At 48.9% G+C, this 24,578-nt stretch overlaps 1 protein-coding gene across 8 annotated transcripts in view; it reads left to right on the forward strand.

Annotated features, from left to right (window-relative positions):
• The window catches only part of CLEC16A (C-type lectin domain containing 16A), a 202,541-nt gene that overhangs the window by 47,251 nt on the left and 130,712 nt on the right, over window positions 1–24,578 (forward strand). For 5 of the 8 annotated variants that reach the window (XM_032392262.1, XM_032392260.1, XM_032392261.1 and 2 more), the window contains 3 exons: window positions 3,199–3,430; window positions 16,437–16,569; window positions 20,591–20,691. In XM_032392262.1, coding sequence (XP_032248153.1) covers window positions 3,199–3,430; window positions 16,437–16,569; window positions 20,591–20,691 — 466 coding nt within the window. The remainder of the gene's footprint in view (window positions 1–3,198; window positions 3,431–16,436; window positions 16,570–20,590; window positions 20,692–24,578) is intronic. The other 3 variants (XM_032392264.1, XM_032392263.1, XM_032392265.1) reach the window with 1 other exon arrangement.

Genomic DNA, 24,578 nt, shown 5'->3' on the forward strand with positions numbered 1-24,578 from the left:
GGATTCCCATTCTGTGGACAGACTGTAATTACCTAACCACTCCCGTCTTGATGGACATTTAGGTTATTTCCAGCTGTTCACTGGGTAGGTTGCATTTTAAAGGTTTGAAATTTCCCCAGTAAACATGTCCTCCCAACACCTGACCGTCGAGAAAAGCAGATCCCTTTGGAAAGTTTTTAAATTTATTTTCACAGTTGACTCTTATCTTTTTTTTTTTTTTTTAAGGCGGCAGGGAGAGGAAGGTGACTCTCCTAGGTTGGATGCTTACTGAAAGAACTTTTACATCCATGCTTACGTGTAGTTCTAGGAGGCCGGAATTATCTGCCCTGTGTTTTAGACAAGGACTCTGATGCTCAGAGAGGACCCACAGCTCATGGCAGGGTTTAGCTGGGGATCGGACTGCTCTGAGCAGCCCTGGGCCTCACACATTGTTTCGCTTCCCTTTGTTCTGCCACTTCTGTACATCCGAGTTCGTAAAGAGCTCCTCGGAGAGAGGTGTCTACACCCATCCACGTGAATTTTTGCTTAGACCTTCTAACTGGGTGATGTTTTGCTCTGCATTTAGTCTCGGTTTTCTGTTTCGGAAAGCTTTAATTGCATATGGCATACTCTGAGATTCACTGGGAGTATGTGGTGATCAGAGGAAGCAGTGACTTTATCTTGGGACCCTAATTTCCTGGGTTTGAGTCCTTCAGCAGAAGATGTGGGGGCTGTCCAGGGCTGTGTTCTTCTATCACACAGCATCCTAAGTGGGCTCCGATGGATGCTGTCTCTCAAGTGGCACATGCTTGGGGGCTCCCATCTCTGGGCTCCCTGTCGTTGGCGTCTGTAATGCGCTGTCTGGGTTTCCTGGGCAGTAGAATCCTATCTCAATTTATCTGTCATTTTTGTGGATGAATAATCCAAAGTGAGTAAATAAAAATTAATGTGTGGATTTGGATGCTAATTTAGCTTCCAATTAGGTTTTGTTTTGAGCATTATTGAAATTAATCTGTGCTCCTTGAGCACATTCCACTTATTGGCAAGGTACGGTGGCCCCCAGAGTACAGTTGGTGGTTGGTTGGGGGTAAATTCAGAAGATGGATAAACCATATCAAGATAATGGAAATGTTTTCTTTAAAACTTTTTTCTTTTTTAATGACAAAATGATGTCTGGACATCATCCAGGCCCTGAAAAGAGAAAAATAATTCAGTCAGAATCCTGCCCCAAACAGACCAGTTTTCTTTTGTCTTTTTTCTGTGCTAGACCCGGTCCATTTGCATGTAAACACTTTTTAAAGGGTACTGAGCCTGGAACTGAGTTTGAGCTCCTGATGAAGCACCCTTATTTCAGGAGGACCTTGGGCTTTGGGATTGGGCAGGCTTCAGTTCCAAGTCTGACTCTTGGCTCAGGAGCTGTGTGACATCGGGCACGTCACTTTGTCCTTCGGAGCCTCTGTTTTCTTATCTATGAAATGGGAGTGGCAATCTGTCTACCTCTTGTTTATTACCTGGGCTGAGATACAACTGTGTGTTTCCCACAGGACGGGGCGTGAGCCACTCGCAGCACACAGGCCTCTTTCATTTCTCTTAGAAAGCCTCCTGACTTCTCGGGGAAGAGCGTCTTTGTTTGGGGCCAGCTTCCTTTGGGGATGAGCTTTAACTTCCTGCTGGTACTTGCCAAGCCCCCTTTCTAAAGAGCCAGCATTTGGCTGCATCCAATACACCTTGCTTTTTCTTTTCTGTTACTTTTACAACAGCAGGATACACTGGTTTTTCATGCACTGTAGCAGTATACAGCTTCTTTTATTTTTTATTTTATTTTTATTTTTTTTAAAGATTTTATTTATTTATTTGACAGTGAGAGAGGGAACACAAGCAGGGGGAGTGTGAGAGGGAGAAGCAGGCTTCCCGCCGATCAGGGAGCCCGATGTGGGGCTCAATCCCAGGACCCTGGGATCATGACCCGAGCTGAAGGCAGATGCTCAACGACTGAGCCACCCAGGTGCCCCAGTATACAGCTTCTTTTAAAGTAAATATATTTAAAGTAGAAGTTAGGGGTGCTTGGGTGGCTCAGTCAACTAGGGGGCTGCCTTTGGCTCAGGTCATGGTTTCGGGGTCCTGGGATCAAGCCCTGCCTTGGGCTCCCTGCTCAGCGGGGAGCCTGCTTCTCCCTCTCCCTCTGCCCCACCCCCTGCTGGTGTGCTCTCTCGCTCTCTCTCAAATAAATAAAATCTTTTTTTCTTTTTTAAAGATTTTATGTATTTATTTGACAGAGAGAGAGCACAATGGCAGGCAGAGGGAGAGGGAGAAGCAGGCTCTCCGCTGAGCAGGGAGCTGGACGTGGGGCTCGATCCCAGGACCCTGGGATCATGACCTGAGCCAAAGGCAGCTGCTTAACCAACTGAGCCACCCAGGCGCCCCTCAAATAAATAAAATCTTTAAAAAGTCAATAACACCCGCATGCTGTACTTAAGACCGACCTACATTGGGCGGATGGTGTGTGGGTTTGAATCCCAGCTCTGCTGCCCCCTGGCTCTTTGACCTTGGATGTGTCCTTCACCACCTCTGAGCCTCAGTTTTTTTTTTTTGTTTTTTTTTTTTAAAGATTTTATTTATTTATTTCAGAGAGAGAGAATGAGAGAGAGCAAGTACATGAGAGGGGGGAGGGTCAGAGGGAGAAGCAGACTCCCTGCTGAGCAGGGAGCCCGATGCAGGACTCGATCCAGGGACTCCAGGATCATGACCTGAGCCGAAGGCAGTCGCCTAACCAACTGAGCCACCCAGGCGCCCCTGAGCCTCAGTTTTATCATCTGTAAAGGGAGGGAAACAACAGGATGACCTCATGGGGCTGTTGTCAAGTTCAAGTAGGCTAGTACAGTCAGAGCCCTTAGAGTGCATCTGGCACATGCAAAGCACCCTAAACATGTTAACCAGAAGTGTGTTTCCTAGACAAGCGAGGGGCCTTTGGGAAGCACAGGGCTGGTGTTGATAAAGTACAGAGTTTCCGACTTAGGGCGGTGGGCAATAAATGGTAGCTGGTGCTAATGTTTTGATGACTTAACAACGGTGGTGTTAGTCACAGTCCTGATGACAAAGTAGGAGGTAGCCTTTTTTTTGTTTCGGAAATAGAATTCCTTGGGGCAGCAACTCTCAGGCAGCTTGATGATGGCGTCCGGCGAGATTCCAAGGTTCCAATCCGTGTGTTGACTTCCCTAGGCCAAGCCCAGCATTCGGTGCTTCATTAAGCCCACCGAGACGCTAGAGCGCTCCCTTGAGATGAACAAGCATAAGGGCAAGAGGCGGGTGCAGAAGAGACCCAACTACAAAAACGTTGGGGAGGAAGATGAGGAGGAGAAGGGGCCCGCCGAGGACACCCAGGAAGACGCTGAGAAGACTAAAGGTACTGAGGGTGGTTCAAAAGGCATCAGGACGAGTGGGGAGAGTGAAGGTGAGTGCGCCCATGAACGCCACCCTGCTGCCTGTGCCGCGAGCCAGGCTGTCCCTTGTGTCTGGTCCCCGTTGTGTGTCCGTGGGCGCGTCTGTCCATTCCCGACACTGGTGTACCTCACTCTGTGGCCCAGCCCTTTGCAGGCAGCTGTGGGCAGGTCCACTGCAAGGCCTGCCTACATCGCACAGGTGACCCGGAGCAGGCTTCTTTACTCGAAACCCCGTGCCTCGGTTTCCCCATCAGTAAACAGAGGCTAGCAGATGGTAGTTACTTTGTCATTACGAGAATTAAATGAGTTAGTACGTGTACCATGCTCGGAGCAGTGCCTGGCCTGTGTCGTAAGCATCTGCTGCGTTACTGCCCTCCCCATGTTTATTGCAGTTCTGTTAGTCCCCGTCACCTGCGATGCTGATTTTTGACACGAGTCATTACTCCCAGTGCACTGCAGGGAGAAAACCCACGTTGAATGAGATTATAAACCTTTAATACGATTATGTTTTTTGGAATCAAACAGTCAAATATAATCCCCTAGATTCTTACATTAAGATTTGTCCAAATCTGTCTGTTTAAGAGTGAGGTACACCAGGGTTTAGTGCACATGTGCTCAGAAAGCAGAATCATTCATTCCTCTTTTTGGTTCGTGTTGGGGATGATTCTGGTTTAATTTCCACCTTCCTCTGGCTTAGATGCTGATACCTTCTCGATCTGGAGAGCAGTGTCTGCTCCGGAATTAGGCAAGCTTCAGCTGTGCAGGCTCTTGTTTCGGGGCTGGGCACACAGCCACACAGATGGGGTGTCTGGCCACGGCCCCGGGCACCCGGGGTGGAGCAGGGGATGGGGTAGAAGTGGGATGGGGGCTCTGCTTGCTGGGCCTGAGCTTCCACCACAGCTCGTGGGACAGACTCGGGCTGTCCTCAGCTCCCGCTGTGGGCTGTCCTCCTGGGTGCGGGGCTGGTAGTGAATCCTCCAAGGCCAGCAGCTGTCGCTGGCCCATCGGTCTGGACTGTGTGAGTCCCTAGTCCAGGGGGTCTGAAGCTGGGAAATGGAGTAGCTCCGTAAATCAGTGACCGGGAACTCCTTTGTTTTGGGGAGTTTGCTGCGATTATGGAGCCAAAACCCGCCCTGTCCCCACCCTGCTGGCCCCATTCTGATTTTCTTGGCAGTTCTCAGGGAATGCCACGATCCCATTTTGATAAGTATAACCAAAGCATCTCTCTGGTGCCACCCGGCCCTCTTTTTAAGGGTGAGATCCCCAGCATGCTTTTATTTCTGTTTAAAGTGCACAGGAAGCATTTTGACATAGCAATTCCTGTTTGGCTCAGGACACGGATGCCAACAAGTATGACTTTGGTGGGGAGGTGAGGGGCAAATGCAAGGTAAGCAAGCCATCTTAGTTGGCTTATTTGCCTCTTTTTTCTTTTCTTTTTTTTTTTTTTTTTAAACACAGGAGAAAACTGCGTAAACCCTGGGGTTTAGTTGTCCTGTGGCCACACTGGGGAGAAAGGAGGAGGATTTCGCCCCATTTTGAACGCTGTGTTTTTGTCGATTTTGTTTTGGAAAGATGCTACCTCTTTCATTCCAATCCTTTTAAGGGCTGCTCTTGAACCAGGCCTGGCCATGACTAACCCTGGTGTGGACAGGGCAGGCTTGGCCGCAATCACACAGTGAAGTGAGTCAGCCCAGCGGCCCGGTCCTGGCGTGTGGGGCTTCTGTGCCTCAGCCATGCTGCCGTCCCAGTTCACTGTTGGGATTGGGGTGATGACTCCCTAGATGCCGAGCCTGCCTGTCCTGTGCCGGGGGCAAGGGGAGAAACGTGCACCAGCCTCCAAAAACCTGTGTTCTGGGTGCTCACTCGGCCAGGTTGTACCAGACAGGACCCCGGGGATCTCGCCCGGAGGTTTTGCTTGGACATTTGATGCTGATGTTAGAGCTTAGTTGAACATGACTCTCAGCAACCCCCCTTGACATTTTGGTGCCCTCCTGTTTTCTCGAACACACAGTAGTCATTCCAAAATATTATGGACCTGTCATCTTCCCACCTGGCTCAACCTCAATAAATACAGCTCTCACAGGCCTGACCAGCAAAGAGACATCTAACTGGGCAGCAGCAGCTTTCAGGTGGATGGGGCTTTGTGAATGTTGTATTTGATCTCTTGGTTGTTCTCAGATTTAAGGTGCGGCTGGTGGGTGTTCTCTCCTTAGACTGTGTTTGGGTGAAACCAGGCAGCTGTTAGCTCCCATGACTTGGAAGGGTGTCAGGCCACAGTGTCAATGTGGGAGGAGCTAAGAGATGGGATACTGGCCTTGCAGTCATGTCTCGGTTTATTGTGAGCCTTGAGCGGTCTCCCCAAGCTCTGTACCTCAGTTTCCTTGTCTGGAAATGGAGCATAAAAAATGTAATTCATGTGGTGCTTTTTTTTTTTTTTAATGAATATATGTTAGGATTCTTGTGGTCATGAGTTAGAAAATCTACTCAGACTGGCTTTAAAAGGGTGATTATTGTTCACGTCGCTGAAAGGCTGGGGCAGGGATGGCCCCGGGTGTAGATGACCATCGGCAGCGCCAGGCTCGCATCCTCCCAACTTACCACCGAGTGGAGAAGGAGCTGCTCCTTCCCATCAGCTGCAGCTCTAGTCTGGGGGCCGATGCTCCGTGACAGTGATGGGCCTGGCTCGCCCACTGCTGTAAGAGGGGTGTTCTGTGCCGACTGGCCAGGCCTGGGTCACTTGTTGATCCTATGATGATGATTCCCTCAGTAAAAAAACATCAGAAGAAAGGGGCATGGATGCTGAGCCAGTGGAAGCAGCAGATGCTCCCCGAGAAAGCTGCACTATTTCTGTATGTCCCTCATCCCCCCTCAGGGCTGTCTGCTCCCTTGCTCTTTGGAGGTGGCTGTGTGGCTCTTCTCCCTTCCAGATTATTTTTTCTCTAGCAGGCTTCTTGCCCTGTCCCTGGATCTAGAGGCTTGTTGACATCCTGCTGATAACAAACAGGCACAGGTGACTGTTGAGTGAAGAGATGCTGGCACCGACTCCCCCCTGCAAACCCCACCATCCCCACGCTAGTGGGGAAATCTTGCCTCAACCAGGTGGCAGAAAACACAGGCATAAAAAGGCATGTGGCCACAAGTCACAATTTTGCCATGACCTGATTTAAATGTGGCATTAACATGTTCTTTTTCTACAAATGCAACCAGAATTCACACCTCCTCCACATTTAAGCCCAGACAAGGAAGTAGTGTGAAATGAATGTGTACCTGTGGACCCTCCACTCGGCTGCAGGTCCCAACTGATGAGTGACTCATTCTGAAACCAAGAAAATCACAGGGCCCCTAAATTTGCAGAAATTGCACACTGAAAGGAAAAAGAGGGGTACCCTAGTGCCCATGGCCAAGGAAGTGTTCACTCGACGCATGTTACTCTGAAAGGACAGTTGTCTCTTTTTGGAGTCACTCGGAGCAGTAACTTAATAAACAGACCTAGGACAAAAGAATGAATTGTTTGCACTTCTCATTTGAAAAATAGGGTTTAGTTTTTGGTTTTTGCCAATGGAAAAAGTAGGCACCAATTTCATGTCCTCAGATTGAAAACCTACTCTTTGCTTGAATCCCAGCAAGGACACAGAGTGAAGAGGTCAACACTGACTTTGAACCTGCCAGGTCAGCTGGGAGTTGAGGGGTGCCCAGAAGTTGGGAACCCCAGCTTTGCCTTTTTTTTTTGAAGTCTCCACTGAAATGAAATGGAACCCTGGCATCATTTCTGGCTCCTCTTGCAAAGCCAGAGCCAACCCCACGGCTGGCAGAGTTTCCTGATTGGGACGAGCTGTGGATTAGCCATTGGGAGGTTGGGGTCTGAATCCTAGATCCTGGAGGGGCTGCTCCTGAGCAGCTCTGTGACCCTGGGCTAGTCATTGCTTCTCTGATGGGGGGGGCTTCACAATGCCCAGCCCTCAGGTTGTCAGAAATGAGAACATCACTGTCTCAGCACTCAACCATGTGACCCACGAGCACTGAACAGGCAGCCTGGCCAAGGCAGAGAGCAGAGTGAGGAGCTTAGATGGGGCGTGTGTGCTTGGGCGCCCCTCCCCCCACCCCCTATTGCGAGTTTCTGTGAAGCCCGGTTCTGTTCATTTGTATAACGAATTAGTGAGGTGGGTGAGTGGGTGAGCATGTGTGTGTGGTGGGGGGACAGCAGGAAGGGAGGGAGGAGAAGGATTAGGAGGCTGGTCCGCCGTTGTAGAGACGTGGGAGTGCCACCTTTTAAAATGGGCTTAACTAGTATAAGGAACTTCCCAGAAAAAAACATTCTAAATTCAATCTCGTGCTGTTCGGTCAAGGAAAACAACAAAACAAAGAAAGAGGTTCCCCCAAATCCTCAGCTCATACACACCCTGTTGTTGCCAGGTGCTCTTTGCCTCTTGAAATTCTCCTCCAGAGCCAGCCAATAGCATGCAGTCCTTCCCTGATTTCCTAGGTAACCAGCAAGGGCATCTTTCTCTTTCCCTGAACATTCTCGTTAGGGCCTTCTTATTCTCCCCTTCCCCCTTTTTATTGTCTGTCCTTATTTTGATTCCTGGAATGTAGAATACCGGGGGCAACTCAGAAAATCCTTGAATTTGTGAAGTCAAAGACTGTTGGGAGGTCATGCCTGCCATTTCCCTGAAAAGCACTTCGTTTACCAAATATTAATCAGATTAGAATGTACATCATCCTGGGCAAGTTGATGGATTATTACTGTTATTTAAAAAAATCAGTGTGTCAGAGCATCGGGGAAGCTCCCGGTTCTGGCCAGAGTCGTCATTTGGAGGGGGAGAGGTTGACGTCCTCGGGTGCCGGGGGCTTCTGGCCTCCCCTGCACATCCACGCTGTCGTGCAACCCAAACCGCCATCCGTCTCCGCACTTCTTTTCATCTTCCTGAACTGAAACTCTCTCCCTGTTAAACATTAACCCCCCATCGCCCCCTCCCGCCCCCCGCCCCACCGGCAACCACCTTTCCACTTTCTGTCTCTCTGAATTTGACTATTCTAGGTACTTCGTAGAAGTGGGATCCTGCAGTATTTGTCTTGTTGCGACTTCTTATTTCACACAGCATCATGTACTCAAGGCTCATCCTTGTGGTCACGTGTGTCAGGGCCGCCTTCCTTTTTAAGGCTGACCAGTATTCTATTTTGTGGATAGATGACATTTTGCTTATCCATTCACCCCCTGATGGACACTTGGGTCACTTCCACCTTTTGGCGGTCGGTACTGGTGCTGCTGTGCCCAGGGGTGTGCAAATCCTTTCCTGCTTTGGGGGCTCTTGTGGCAATGATAAGAGGCCCAGGAGGGCCAGGGCGGGGCCTGTGAGGCCAGAGGAGCTGGAGATTTGGGTTCCCCTGCCCAGCCGCTCAGCCTCACAAGGACGTTCCTCGACTCCCAGAGGCTCAAGACTCCGGGTGTGTAAAGGGGTCGTACCACCTACCAGGCTGGGGTGCAAGAGCCTTCAAGATTATGGGCCCCAGGGCCTGGTGCTGGGACTATAACCACACAGATGCTCCTTTCCAGGATGTGGGCCACGCTGGGAGAGGAGCCCCCAGTAGCGGGGGCAGAGGCCCACCACCTCGATCCGTCTGCAGCTCATTAGCCCTTCTGTAGAATGCAGACGTCGGGCTAGGTCAGCATTGCTCCAGCTGCGGGATACGGGGATGGTTTTAGGTGCGACGGGGCGGTGAGAAGATTTTTGCTGACATCAGCTCCGGGCCAGCCTGACATCTGTCCTTCACGCCTCCCTCACGTCCCCGCGCCCCCTTTCCCAGAACACAGCAGGCCTCGCTCCTGGTTGTTCCCTCATCACACACACTTTCACACTTGCTTCCTGTTTACACGGACCATATGCTTAGAGGAGTAATGAGGCATTTTTTTTTCATTTCAAATTTATCAGAATTTGGAGAAACAAAAATAGTATAAAGAACACCTGTTTACCTTTTACCCAGTTTCATCTTTTAACCTGTTATAGCCCATTTGCTTTCTTATTTATGTTTTCCCTCTCTCTGCCCCGCCCCCCCCACACTTTTTTTCTGGGTGAGTTGCATCCATCCCGTCGCTTCGCTCCTATACGTGTCAGCACACAGTTGCTAAGAATTAGGCATTGGCTTTCGTGACCCCAGGGCAGCTGTCCTCTCCAGTGTGGGTTTCTCCTGTCCCTGTTCCAGTTTGTCCATTGGCCCAATAATCTCCCTTCTAGAGTATTTCCCCCACCAGTCTAGGGTAAGGTAGTGCCTTTAATTGTCGTGTCTCTCTGGCCTTAGTGACTCTGGAACATTTTTCACAGCCTTCTTTTTTACAACAGTGACATTTTTGAGGAATGCAGAACCTCTCCCTCCTTCGTTTTAATAAAATGTTCCCTCTTATGTCTTTGATGTTTTATTTGTGATTACATGGAGGTTATATATTCTTGGCTGGACCGTGGCGTAGGTGGTGTCATGTCCTTGTTGGAGTGTCCCACCTGGAGTCACGTGATGTCCCCCTGACCCTCACGGGTGACATGAATATTGGTCACCTGGCTGCAGTATTGCCCCATCTCTCCGCTGTATAATCACTAATTCACAGTCCATGGGGAGACGCTTAGAGATAATACAGATATGCTGTGCCTCATTACAGTGACCCTGGGAGCCGCCATTCACTGATGATACTTGCCTGATCCCGTCTTTGCCAGACTGGTGGCAAAATGTTGATTTTCCAACGTCAGCACTCTCTCCATGTTGAAAAGTCAGCCCTCAGCATTCCACTGTAAGCAAGATGCCTCCCTTCTCCCCATTTCTTTCTTTATCAGTTCTTGGCACACACTCAAGGATTTCAGTTTTTAGTGGTTTATATTTCATTACTGATTTACTTCATCTGATGCTCAAATTGTCCCAGACTTGGCCATTGGGAACCCCTTTGGGCTGGCTGCTGTGGCCTTGTGCTAAGCTCCCGTCATTTCTTCTGAGCAGTCCTTATACTTTCTGGTTTGATAAGGTATTCCAGGTTCATCCTGGAATGCATGGGGAGTGCCTGTCCCCGGGATGAGCCATTTCTCTGACAAACCCTGCTTCCTCTCAGTGGTCAGTGGTATTAGAGGCCAGGAGCCGGGTGCCAGAAGGGCTGATGGCTACCGGGGTACCTTGCTTTTTGGCCCTTTCAATGCAGATCTAGAAAACAGGTGCGTGTACATACACAAAATACACATTTACTCGTGCATGCATACACATACGTACAGACATGCATATCATATACATATTTTAGAAATCATGAATGCATACCAATACCTCCAGTATTCATGCCAATGCCAGTCAGTTCCCAGAGGGTTCTTTCTCGCCTTCCCCCATTTCAGATCTGTGTGTCACTTCTTTAGCAAGAGCCTTGGCTCCCAACAATGTCAACACGTTTGGTTGCTCAGTCCTATAATACATCTTAAAAAGTTTCAGTTTGCTTATTGTTTAACAAACAAGAGTTCAGGATGGTTTGCAATCCCCCGCCCCGCCCCGCATACTTCACCTGCCTCCCAACCGAGGGTACAGAGTCAAGTATGCTGTTTATAGCTACTTGGATTAGTCTGCCCTTTCTTTGTTCTTTATTCCCCATCAGGGTAGGTATGGTGTTCATTTGAAAAGAAAAAAAGTTGGTCCTTTTTTTTTTTTTTGGTCCAGTTAGGGTTCTTCCTTCCCATTTTTACAGACTTAATTTCTTTCTTTTTTTTTTTAATATATGGATTATTAACAAACTTAAAACCATGCAAAAGGGTATGTTCAGGAAGTGTCCCTTCTTCCATACTCCGTCCCATTCCCCTTCCTCTGGTAGATAATCAACTTGACTGCTTTCTGGAATCTCCTTCCCACGCTTGTTTTTGTAAGAAAATGCCAATCTAGAAATGTTTTCTTATTCTCCCTTCTCTCTTACACAGAGGGTAGCACACTGTATGCGCTCTCTCTTCTCTTCGCTTAGCAGCTTCTCTGGAAATCACTCCCTATCAGTTCACCATGGTCTTCCTCATTCTCTTTTACAGCTGCATGGTGTGTGTGTCTGTGTGTGTGTGTGTGTACCAAAGTTTATTCAACCGATCTTTATGCTTGGACAGTTAGGTAGTTTCCAGTATTTTGCAATTACAAGTAATACTTCAGTGAATACCCTTGAGTGTGTGCATTTTTATATTGTTAAGGGATGTATCTTCCAAATAAATCCCTACAAGTGGGATTGCTCAATTGAAGGGTATAATAGTGATTTAAAGTTTCCTTTTTTTTTTTTTTTTAAGATTTTATTCTTTTAAGTAATCTCTACACTCAGTGTGGGGCTAGAACCTACAACCCCAAGATCACGAGTCGCACCCTCCACTGACTGAGCCAGCCGGGCTCCCCTAAAGTTTCCTTGTAAAATGTATTTAGGGATGCCTGGGTGGCTCAGTCATTAAGTGTCTGCCTTCGGCTCAGGTCGTGATCCCAGGGTCCTGGGATCGAGCCCCGCATCGGACTCCCTGCTCCGCGGGAAGCCTGCTTCTCCCTCTCCCACTCCCCCTGCTTCTGTTCCCTCTCTCGCTGTGTCTCTCTCTGTCAAATAAATAAATAAAATCTTAAAAAAAATAAAATGTATTTAAATCAAAAGAAAAAAGTGAGCTCAGATAAAATGATGAGGTAAATAACAAATAGTACAGGCAACACAGAGACATGGCAAACGTCCTAGAGGCAGGCAAATGACTGAAGTTGGAGCAAAACTGAGCTGGGTTGTTGCCGCAGTCCCTTCAAATTCCAAAATAGAAACCCAGATGGGATGGGGGCTCATGTGTATGTTATAGCAGGTTCAGACGGAGCCCCCTGGGAATTCATCATCAGAGCCTGAGTCCTGGCCTCAGTGACCGTCCGTGGAAATCCATGCACGCAAGCCCACTGATCTGCTTTCCTTGGTGGCAGCAGCCTGGTGCGTGTACCCTGGGCGGGGAGCAAGGCTGCACCAAGACAGGCATGTATCTGCAGGGAGGTGTGGGAGTGAGGGCCCAGAAGGCTCTGCAGAACCGTGCCGGACATTCTGGTCTGGCATAAAGAGGACATTCACTTTGACCTTGAATCTCACCAGGAAAAAAAAGGTCAAATCTCTTTGGCACCCTCTTTTAAAGATGATTGTGGAATCCGTTTTAGAATGGTGAGAATCTGGACAGACTCTCTCCCCAAAAAACTTACTAAACCCCCCCATGCCCACGTGGCATTTTGCATAAAGTTTCAGGGAGTTGACAGACGCTAGGTAAGAATCACTACTTTTAAGAGTTGTTTGGATAAAATTGTTAAAAAGAAGGGGCCAGGGGCAACCTGCATTAGCACTGGAAGGACTGTTGTATGTTCATCTAGAGAATTAATCCCCGTAACTGTGCTGGCTGGATGAGGATAGGGAGGGTGGGAACCAGGGTGACAGAACCGAGGTTGAGGAACCTCACTGTGCGTGGAGGGACCCTCGTGGGCCTGGTCCTGCACAAGGAGAGGACCCGGGAGTGGGGCGGGCAGCAGTCCTGGCTTTTGCTGCTACTTTTCTCGTCATATTAATTGTCACTATGCTTCTGGGTTTCTGTTTCCTCATATACAGTATCTAGGACTGAACCAGTGGTTTTTAGCAGTTCTGTGTGAAGCTCCAGAATTCTAGAAAGGAGCTTTAGGGGCCTCTGTGGAGTGCAGGAGGAAACCCGCAGCCAGGGACATTTGGGAACCCACCCACCCTTTACCCAGAGCAACTCTGCTCCTGTCTGTGGTGGTGTGTCGTGGGAAATTGTCATTCAGAATTAATATGCCACTCCTTAACTAAATTTGGTGAGCACTAGACTGGATTATCTTTAACGGCTGTGTGCTCCAGAATTCTGAGTGTCCAGGGAGATTAAAAAATTAAAAAGGAATAACCACGTCACAGCAGGCGTATTCTCTAGGCTGAAGTGCTAGGGCTTGGCCCTGTAACCTTGGGGAGTCCTTGAAGCTGAGTTCCTGCCTTGTCAGCCGGGCTGGGAGGGAGGGGAGCTCGCAGCAGGGCAGGAGGTGTGTCAGAAGTCCCAGGGTGGAAGCCAGAGGCTGGCATCACAGTCCTGCTGGGTAGTCTTCAGATGTTTTCAGTGGCATGCTCTGTTGGTAAACACTAACAATCAAATAAATGTCATTTAAGCGTGCAGCTCGCCAATATAGATACATTTATTGTAAATTACACATATTTGTATTGCTGTGCCAAGGTTAGATACATCACAAAACAAAACAGATTGTTTAAAGATGAGGATAATTAAAAATAAGAGAAGTACTGCCCCGTGAATCATCTCCTCTCCCCGGTGGGGACAGACTGCCCCCACCACAGAGAGGTCAGGCTCATCAGGAGGCAGCTGGAGGAGGTTGGTGGGGGTGAAGGTGTAGGCGCAGGAAGGAACAGTGGTTCTCAGCAGTCTGCACTCCCACCTGCTCTCTGCCACGGCCATGCTGCTTGGACTGCTGTTTACTCAGTAGCTCCCTGTGAATTGACTCACTCGGTTTTTTTCCCTTAAATCTCGCCTTCTCCTAAGCAGTGATATCCACAGAAGAACAGGTTTTCTGTGCAGTTAGAATCTTCTAACGCATATTAAGATAAACACAGAACTCTGCAAACAGAACATTTGTCCACATTGCACTTGAAAATCATAGGTCAGCTCCCACCTGTGTGATGGCCCCGTGGGGGGCTCCAGTCCACCCTGGGAGGAAGGGGCTGGTGGTCCGGGCCCGTGTGGATGGTTGGGTGGTGCACTCCTCCACGCTAGAGGACAGTCGCAGGCGCAGCCGTGCCTAGTGGAGTTCCAGAGGGTGATGGGCACGCGCTGCCGCCCGTGAGAATGCTGGGCACGCTCAGGGCAGACTGGGTGGGGCCCTGGGCCACCCGCTCCATGTCATAGGGGCCGTGCATCACTGTCGGCTCTGTGTGCCGCCAAAGCCTCCCACTCTGGGCTCGCCCAGCCATCCGTCTGCCCATCCCATTAGTAAGCACTCGCCGCATACCGGGCGCTGGGCTCGACACTAGAGTTCCAGTGGAGAGCAAGACAGGGAAGGGGGCTCCTCTTATGAAACCCCCATTCTAGTGGGGGAAGGCAGGCAGCAACCGTAAATAAAAAATAGGAAATCTAGGCAGTTGTGAATGCTATAAAGTAAAACCGAGATAAGAGGGGGAAGGGACAGATTCATCTAGGAGAATTCCGAATAATGTATGTAGCTACTCCCTCCAGGAGATAGAGCATAACTCCCTGCTCCTTAAATGTGGGCTGCGCTTAATGACTTACTCCCACAGAGCTTGCAGTGAGGGGAAGAGGGAAAGTAACTTTCTGGTGGAGAAGTCTGACCAGCGTTCGCTTGGCCAAGTGGCGCAGACTTGACGTCGGTGGTGGTTGGGCCGTGTTGGTGGCCTGCACCCTCGCTACGGCCGGCGGCGAAGGGCACTTCCTCCGTGTGGGCTTCCTTCCAGAAACCTCTACCCCAGTCTAATGATCTGAAAACATCAGACAGACTCAGATTGAGGGACATTCTGCAAAATACCTGACCAGTTCTCGCTCCTTAAACCGTCAGGTCACCAGAAGTCAAAAGCCGGCACAGTGAAGGGGAGCCTCACAGGACATGACGGCTAGGTGTAATGTGGTCCCTGAGATGGGATCCTGGAACAGAACATGAACTGTAGGGAAAAACTAGGGCACTAGGAACAAAATACGGATTTTTGATAATAATTTAAGGAGGTAAAAACCGGTGCAGGGGGAGCTGAGAAGATACCTCTGAGGCGGTAGCATCTGAGCTGGGCCTTGAAGGACGTCATTGAGTCAGGCCAGGGTAGGGGAGACCCGGGGTGAAAACATTCCAGGCAGAGGAAGCAGCCGTGTAAAGATCCTGGGGCAGAAATAAGCTTGGGCCCATTAAAGAGCACGGAAGAAGCTCAGCACGGGTGGAGAGGGGTGTTGGGGAGAAGGCCAGGGAGTGAGGTCAGAGGTGGAGAGGAGCCGGGCTACACAACAGACTGCCTCGACACTGTGGACGGCATGTGGATTTCATCCCCATGTGATGGGAAGGCAGAGGAGAATTCTGAACAGAAGGGCGACGAGAGCTAATTTCCACTTAAAGTCACTTGGGTCTGTGTGGAGAACAAACCAGGGGGTAAAGAAGGGCAGAGCCAGCTGGGAGGCCTCTGCGCGAGTCCAGGGGAAGATCATGGATGGCGGGGGGCCGTCGGAATCCCTGAGTCCTCCTGTCCCTCCAGATACAAGTGCAGCCTCACACATCAGCATCCTTTCCCCCACATCTGTCTCCTGAAGATGGGGGAGATGACCTGAACTCTGGGTTCCAAGAACTAACTATTTGAAGGTCCACACCTACACATCAAAGAACTCTGTGATGGAGACCCCTTACGGCCAGTAGCTAACCATCTCTCTTTCGTCTCTGTTGGTTTATGCCTTCTTTGAAAACTAAAAACATACCCCATGCTTACGTCGGTTCCTACAAGTGGCCCTTACTTAATTGGGAAAAATACAGCGAGGTTCCTAACCTCCCTCTGCCTTCTGGAAGTCATCAGTGGAAAAGGAAAACAAAAGGCTTCAGGCATGTCAAAGCCTTTCCTAGAGTGTAAACAGTTTCAGAATCTTCTCAGTGAATTTGGTTATGTTTTATTAACCACATATCATTTTTCTTCCCTCTGCTGCCTCAACTCCTTTGGGAAGGAAGTGTGGTATCAATAAAGTAAAATAAGTGCCTTAAAAAAACATCTTGAAATAAATTACTGCAATTTGCACTTTTTTATTAAAATCAGGGCCACATTTCTTGGCATTGCCAAGATGACAGGAAAGAGAGGTTGTGGCCTCTGTCTTATTTCTCCCCAGCTTGTTGCTGATGCTCCTGTCGCTGCTGGCGAGCGCTTGCTGGACGCGTGAGGAGCGGTCTACTTGGGCTCTGTCTCTAGGATGACTGTGTCTGTAAATCCGGGGCTGTGAAGCCGTCCGAGCTCATCCCCGTCTCTGTATTTGCTTCTAGAGATAGAGATGGTGATCATGGAGCGCGGCAAGCTCCCGGAGCTGGCGGCCAGCACGTCTGTGCAGGAACAGAACACCACGGACGAGGAGAAGAGCGCCGCCGCCACGGGCTTGGAGAGTGCACTGTGGAGCAGGTGCCACCAGTGGGCCCAGTCCTCCTGGTGCTGGTTGGGGGGAGGGGAGCCCACAGGCCAGCCCACCAGTCAGGGTGGGGGGTGCTGTTCCGTCGCTGGGATGAGGAGATGGGCTGAGCGGTGGGGGAGAGGGGGCGTGCCTTGGCTGGGATGCCCAGCACAGGTAACCTGGGGCCTCTTCCCAACACCCAGATTGCCTCTTCGGCTTCTCAGCAAAGTTGTCCTGCTTCCTGCCTTTCCTTGCTTCTCCAGCCCCTCTCGAGAGGCCACAAGGACAAAGCTGACACTCAACTCTGGAGTGCTCACCCCTTAGAAAGAAGAAGACTGAGACATGGCACCACCTCCCCCAAGCCCTTTGGTGGTGGGCCCTGCCCTAAAGGGTGTGGGTCGCCTCACAGCCTTGTACTGGCTGCCCCTGGCAGTGCTCTGTTGCTCCCAGGAAGGACCCTCTTGGGGGCCGCATTTGGATCTCCCTGTCTCATTCATTCACTGCCATGCTACCCCGCCGTGCATAGGGCCTGCCCTCCCGACTCAGCCAGCATGATTTCACGCTGATGGCCTGCAGCTTTTTGCCTAAGTGTTCACTTCACTGATGGCCTGCTGAAGCTACATCCTCTTAAACCTTTGAGATGCCGCATTTCCTGGAAACTTGCTGCAGCACCAGCCCTTCCAGAATGCGATTGGGTGGAAGGCTGCTTCCAAAGTGTGCAGTGAACTGTCAGGAGGACTTTTTCATTTCAGAATTATTTTCCTTCCTGGGGGGCCCCGCTGCAGAGACCCCTGCCATAACCTAATCCCATGCACAGCAGCAGGGTTCGCTGTCAGCCTACAAAGCATTCACTTCCTGAACCCTCAGGGTGGAGTGGCTGAAATACACACACACCCCATCCTACTTATTAGTCCAGCTTGAACAGTTGAAGCACACCCGTTTTTTCCTCCACCTCTCTCTGCTTGGCAAATGTTTCAGTTATCTAACAGTCAGGACTCATTTCTATCAGATGCACAAGGGAGCCATTTTTAGTTGGGTTTAAATTAAAAAACACTGGAGTGTGGTGTCGGCTATCAGTTGTTGGAACTTACAGAGACCGTTTTGATTTTGCTTGGCAGCAAAAAACATAACTCCTGAAGCTCTGAAAATTCAGGAAATCATTCTAAACTCAGAAAGGGAGGGGAAAACAACCTTTCATTGCTTGGCACAGCATTAGTGAGGATATGAATAATTGGAAAAACCACAAATGACTAGTGGTAGGGGGTGTATCAGCAAACGGGGGTGCATCTGCTTAATAGAATAGGAGCTGCTGCTTTTAAGTGAATACTGTCAGGATGTGTTGGGTTTCTTAGGATCTAATAAATGGAAACAGAGCACATATTTTACATAGTATGGTAATACTATAGCTTTGTTAAAGGGAGAAAAATATATATATATATTTTTTAAAACGTGAAAAGACGAAATGTTATGTTTGAATGTTGGGTTGAGACTTCTTTTTTTTCCTGATCTTTTAGTGAAGAGAGGGTTTTTCTTAGAGTTGATTGAAATTGTTTCTTAACTTTCGATGACTTTAACTGGCATCTTCTACCGTGTGGCTTATAATGGAAGCTGATCCTTGTGCCTTGAGTTGGGCTCACATATAAGCTTGTGGCCCCGGGACCCTTGGGCCAGGGTTGTCCTTGGCTCTGAGACCAAATGCTAAGGAGAGACTGGCCCAGGTGGAAAGTTGCCTTCTCCTTTGTGAAGGTATTGAATTGTTGGTTGTCTGGAACACTGCCGAGGACTTCTCTCCTCCCCGTTCCAGGCCCGGAGCAGGGAGGAGGGCACTCTGGAGGAAGGAGGGGGTAGTGTGTTCTCCTTGACATGAATCGGATCTTGACATTGGTCCACTTGTCTGAAGAAACAGCATAGTACAAAGTGGAACTGTTCTCCTATTCCTTGTGTATCGTGGGCTCTGTCTGCATTCAGGGTTAAATGTAGGCCTACGAAACTGAAAAATGTCTAAAGCATTCTTTCCTTAAAAAAAAAGTATAAAAGTAACACACATGCAGAAAATGTAAAAACATTTTGAAAAAAAGCATAAAAAAGGGAGAAAGGTCTCCATGACGCCAGCGTCAAAGTCAGCTGTCACTCACATTCTGGTTATTTCCTGCTAGTCCTTTCTCAGTGGGAGTTGTATCCTGCTTGCCCCCAATACTTACACCATACTGTGCCCATCATTTGTCTTTTTTTTTTTCTGTCTGATACCAAACCCCAGGCATCTTTTTCGCTTTACTGTACACTCAGTAAACAAAATGCTAATGGTTTCACGCTATTTCATCTCCTAGAAGATGCTATGTCCACTCAGCCCTCCCTCTGCTCCTGGGCAGTTGGTTATTTGCATTGCTCTAGAATGAAAACAATCAACATTCCAGGCAGCTGGTTTGCAAGAAAACATTTTCTTCTTCATCCCACTCTTAAGTTGAAAGTGTTACTGGGGTGCCTGGGTGGCTCAGCTGTTAAGCGTCTGCCTTCGGCTCAGGTCATGATCCCAGGGTCCTGGGATCGAGCCCCACATCGGGCTCTCTGCTCAGTGGGAATCCTGCTTCTCCCTCTCCCACTCCCCCTGCTTGTGTTCCCTCTCTAGCTGTGTCTCTCTGTCAAATAAATAAATAAAAAATTTAAAAAAGAAAGAAAGAAAGTGTTACTGCCAGGCACTTACAGAAACCCAGATCCACACCTGGCAAAACGATTCACGCATCTGAAAGGTGCCCCATCTGGGGCCCTGGAGAAACAGCCCGGATGTAAATGTCCCCTTTAAGGAAGGGCTCTTCTTTTAATTTCCCAGCATCATGTGTTTATTTGAAATGTTACGACAAGAACGTTTGCACTACTTTCTCTTTTGCATTTTTCAGTTTAATATTTTGAATCACTGGTACATTCACGGATTTCAATTTTTTTTAAAGTATAAAAAGTGATGCAGTGAACAGTTTCCCCGTTTCTCTGCCACACCTCTTCACTCCCCCTAGACGGTGATGTTGACAGTGGCTGTGCGTCCTTCTAGGGGTCACGTGTGCCCTCAGTCACTCCTCGAGGTGCTCTGCTTTCTTGGCCTCAGCCTGGCCTCCACAGAGGCAGCCGCAGGTGGTCACAGGCTCAGAGCCTCCTGCTGACGGGCCGGACCCGTGCATATTCTATTATCCTTGTGATGAAGAGTCTTTCCAGGCCAGGCCCTTTACCTGGAAGGGCAGCATTTGGGGTGTGTGGTTTGTGATATTTGCAGCCACTCTCTAGACCTCTCCCACAAAGCATCAGAGGTGAACCCTCACATCGATTCTTACCTGTCAGGAAAATCAGTCCAAAAAATTGCAGGACCTGCCAGAGTGGGCTCCGGGAGAAGTGCCCCTGGAATGCTCGAAATAGAAATCTGGCCACAGCTCCCACACGCAAGCACCCTTCGCAATGTGCACCTGGCCTGGTGCTAAATGCCTATCCTTCATCGTTTCATGTTGAGCCCCCCCTGGGAGCCCTTCCCAATGGGGAAATGGAGAGGTTTTAGGTAGCTAACCCAAGGGTTTGCAGCTCAGAAGAGGCAGAATCTGAACTGGAACCCAGGCAGTCTGGCTCCGGGGCCCATGTTCTGAAATTGTTGGACTTGTTGGTGCCTTGTCTGCTATCGTCAGCCTCCTACACTGCCCCGTTCTCTTCATCCTCTTGTCACTCTTTGACGTGATGATGTGGTCCATCTGTTCTCTGGCATGGGAGTGCCCCAAGAGCAGGGACTTGGCATCATTTACCCCCAGTGTCTGGAACAGCCGGGCCACAGTTGTTGAGTGATGAAGTGGTCCGTTCCTCAGTTTCCCCTGGAGCTAGCTTCCCACGGGCAGAGCCCGTCCTCCATGCCTGGTGCTGGACGGGGCCCTCGTTGGACTCGCCGCACGCTGGGCGGAGCTGTACAAGGTAAAGGCGGCCAGCACTTCGTGTGTAGGCGGGCGAGGAGAGCTGTCCACCGTGTGTGCCAAGAGGCTCATGTGCGCCCCTCCTCTTTTCCAGACCCTTCCTCGATATGGTGTACCACGCCCTGGACAGCCCAGATGACGACTACCATGCACTGTTTGTGCTCTGCCTCCTCTACGCCATGTCTCATAACAAAGGTAAACCTCCCCGCCTCGCTTGCCTTCGTGACATCCCTCTCTGCCTCGTGGCACCAAAAAAGAAAGCTGCTTTCCTTGAGGAATGTCCTTCCTGGTTTTGGCAAACTCCTACAAACTTCTCTTCGGCCTTGTTAGAATTTCTCAGGTGCTTTTGTACATACCAAAGCCACAGGAATTGGTTACTAGGGCAGTATGGGTGGGGTGGGATGCGAGGGAAGGTGCAAGTGACTGTCTAACGCAGTATGACTGTATTCACACTGTGGTTTTTCTTTCGACCCCTGGCTTTTACGACTGGCTTAGTATCCGACCTCTCTTCCTAACATCAGAACTGAAATCAGTCAAATTGTAATCTTGGTTTTGCTATTTATAATAGCTGATGTTCTTGCTCTGGGTTGAGGGCTAAAATAGACTCTGGGCAGATTGGGTGGAAGCATAGGTTTCCTTTCTGAAGAAAGGTGTGGTTCTCTGGCTTCCCCCGTGGAGGCGGAGTGGTCAGGATCGGAGTCCTGTGGAGCTGACAGACCTGGTTAGGATTCATTCACTCACTTCCTCACTGGGGACCGCTGCTGGTATGTGCCCCCCACCTGGCTTGACACTGGCAGGTTCTGAAACCCCCACGTCAGAAGCTCTTCACAGAAGAAATCGAGAACATTCTTCCTGGCCACTGCCCCGAGCTGGCCTTGGCATAGATGAGACTTTGCAGCAGGTGATGTTTTCGTAGGTTCTTCATAAGCTAATTGAGAGGTAGGTAGAGGTGGGTTTTACTAGACAGCCTATGTCTAGAGACATTTAAAAAGCACTCAACATAATAGGTATTTATTCTTAAATCATTAATCCTGATGAATAAGTGGACCAGTGACAAAAGAATATATGGGGAAAAAAGCCTCACCTCTCATCCCTGTCCTCCACTCTCTTCTTTGAGGTGGTTCATCTTAGCAGTTTCTTGTGTCTTTTTAAAGCTATCCATGCAGGGGCGCCTGGGTGGCTCAGTCGGCTAAGTGTCCAACTCTTGGTTTCAGCTCAGGTCATGATCTCAGGGTCGTGAGATCGAGCCCCACCTCAGGTCTGGGCTCAGGTCTGCTTGGGATTCTCCCTCTCTCCTTCTACCCCCCAGCCCCCCGCCCTGCTCTTGGACCCTCTCTCTCTAAAATAAATAAATCAATCTTTAAAAAAAAAAATTAAAGATATCCATGCAAACCCAAGTGTGAGTATATATGGTTTTATTTCTACGACTGTCCCCCACTTAAACATGAATAGAGGTATCCCAATTGTCTGTTCCTATCCTGTTTTTCTCACATCATCATGTATCCGCACATTGTTTCACATCCCTAGAGAACTGCCTTGTTCTTTTTGGTTTTTTAAGATTTTATTTATTTTGAGAGAGAGAGAGAGCAAGCGGGGAAGTGGGGGTAGAGGGAGAGAGAGAATCTCAAGCAGATGCCACACTGAGCACAGAGCCCAATGCGGGGCTTGATCTCACGACCCTGAGATCATAACCTGAGCCGAAATCAAGAGTTAGATGCTTAACCAACTGAGCCGCCCAGGCTCCCCTGCCTTGTTCTTTTTAATCCTTGTGCATCATTTGTTCTGCCATCATCCCCTTATTGAATGGCACTGAAACTCTTTCCAGGCTTTTCCCACTGTGGCTAGGATCCACCGTGATGGCTCTTCTCATGTTAAGTCATGGTGCTCACATGCAAGTCCATAGACCTGGCTTAAGACTTCTAAAAGGAGCCCAGCGGGCTCTGAATCCTGCCGACGTTTTCCGCCAGTCTTGTTCACCCCCAGGGCTTCTGTGATCCCCTCCAGTGCCTGGCTTAGTGCGTGGCACACAGGAGCCCTTGGTTTCTGGGTGGCAACAGAACTCCACAAGACTGACCGACTCCCATCCAAGGATTGCCCACCACTCCCCTGGCCCCTGACTTCTGTGCTGTCTGCATCTGAGTTCCTGCTGGATGCATCCTGCATCCTGGAGACTCCTACCCAGGTGTTTCAATACCACCTTGAAACACTGCTCATCCCCCTTCAGTATACCCTGACCTCAGCACACTTCCTGCCATTTCTGGTTCACTTGAAATTGCCAACCAAGGTTGAAACTGCCATGACCTTTAGTTCCTTCCCTCCTTTGATCCCAGCATTTAGTCATCAGGTTTTGTCAGTTTTCCCTCTTCAGCTTGTCTGATCAGCAGAACTTAGAACTGAGTGCGACTTGGTGCCTAGTCCTAAGCTAGACGCTGGAGATGAGAACCGGGGGCATGAGAGCAGGGAGATCTGGGCATGGCATTCCAGTGGCCATTATCACAGCCTCCCAGGGGTCAAACATCTGGCCATCTCATGGTCCATCCTCCATAGCACTGCCAGGTGATCCTCCATAAGACTGTTGACCATGTCCCTCCCCTGTTCAGAAAGCCTTCGTGCCTTCTTGTATCCCTTAAACCTCACCCTTCTCTGCCTGTCATTTTGAGTATCCAGATGGCACCCACCTTGCCAACTTGATCTGGTTCCTCTGACTTCCCTTCACAGACCCTTGGCTCTGGGTTTAAACTTCTATCTAGTGATAGAACTCTTTCATAGAGATAAACTTGGGGATGCTGTTGTGCTACTTATTGAACTCTGTACAAGTTCTTCTGGTTACAAGCAACAGAAACTACTTCTCATTAACTTAAGTAGAAGGGAAAGTCTATAGGAAGGCCCCTGGGGCAGCTCCCAGGATCCGAAAAGTTGCTGAAAAGCTGAAGCAAGGGCAGGAACAAACCAGCTCTGGGGACTTCCCTCAGGGTAGATCATGATTTGGCCCCAGCAGATCCCCGGCTGAAAGAGTCTGTCTCTGTTCAGGTTTCAAATTCTTGGGCACGAGATCTGACTGTTCCAGCTTGGTGGTGGTGTGTCTCTCTCTGGAACACGCAGTTATGGCTGGGGGTCAGGGTCACATAGCACAGACTTGGCCCTAGGGAGCTCAGCCGGGTGTCTGGGACTATTCCCAAAGAAATGAGCTTCCTTGGAAGCCTGGCAGCCACTGCAGTCAGTGCCAACATGCCTCCCTGTTCCTGGCTAGTATTCCTTGTATTCATTTGTGTTTCTTCCTGCCATTTTCTCTACTTCTGTGTCACCACCTGTCAAAATTTTGCTTGCCTATCGGAAGTCACCTGCTCCAGGGAGTGTTTTCTGATCCCTTCAGGTGATATTCACTTTGGGTTGGTACCGTCTAATGTGGCAGGCACATTTTATACATTACTGAATTTGATTTGCTTAAAATTTTGTTAAGGAATTTTGCATTTATGTCCAAGAGTGATACTGGTTTAGGGTCTTATAATTCTCTTTTTTTATTTGCTTTCAGAGTTATGCTTGCCTTATGGAATAAATTCAGGTGTATTTCTTACTCCTGGATTGTATGGAGGAGTTTTTATAGAACTGGTATTATTTCTTCCTTAACTATTTGGTAGAATTCACCAGTGAATCCATCTGGGCCTAGAGTTTTCTTTGAGGGAGGGTTTTTAACTATTCAGATTCTTCAGTAGATATAGGACTAATGAAGCTTTATCTATTTCTTTTTGTGTGAGCTTTCATAGCTTGTGTCTTTCAAGGAATGTGTCATTACATCTAAATTGTCAAATTTATTGGCAAAAATTTATTCATTATATTATTTTATTATCATTTTAATGTGTGTAGGATCTATAGTGATGTTCCCTTTCTAATTCTTGGTATCAGTTGTTTAGGTCTTCATTTGCTTTTTCCTGATCAGTTTGGCTAGAAATTTAACAATTTAATATTTTACTGATACTCAAAGAATTGTCTTTTGGTTTCAGTGATTTTCCTGGGTTTTTTTGTTGTTGTTTTTTATTTTATTTCTGTTCTTTATTTCTTACCTTCAGCTGCTTATTTCAGAT

The sequence above is a fragment of the Phoca vitulina genome, unplaced genomic scaffold, assembly GCF_004348235.1.
Source record: "Phoca vitulina isolate PV1807 unplaced genomic scaffold, GSC_HSeal_1.0 scaffold66, whole genome shotgun sequence".
NCBI lineage: Eukaryota > Metazoa > Chordata > Mammalia > Carnivora > Phocidae > Phoca > Phoca vitulina.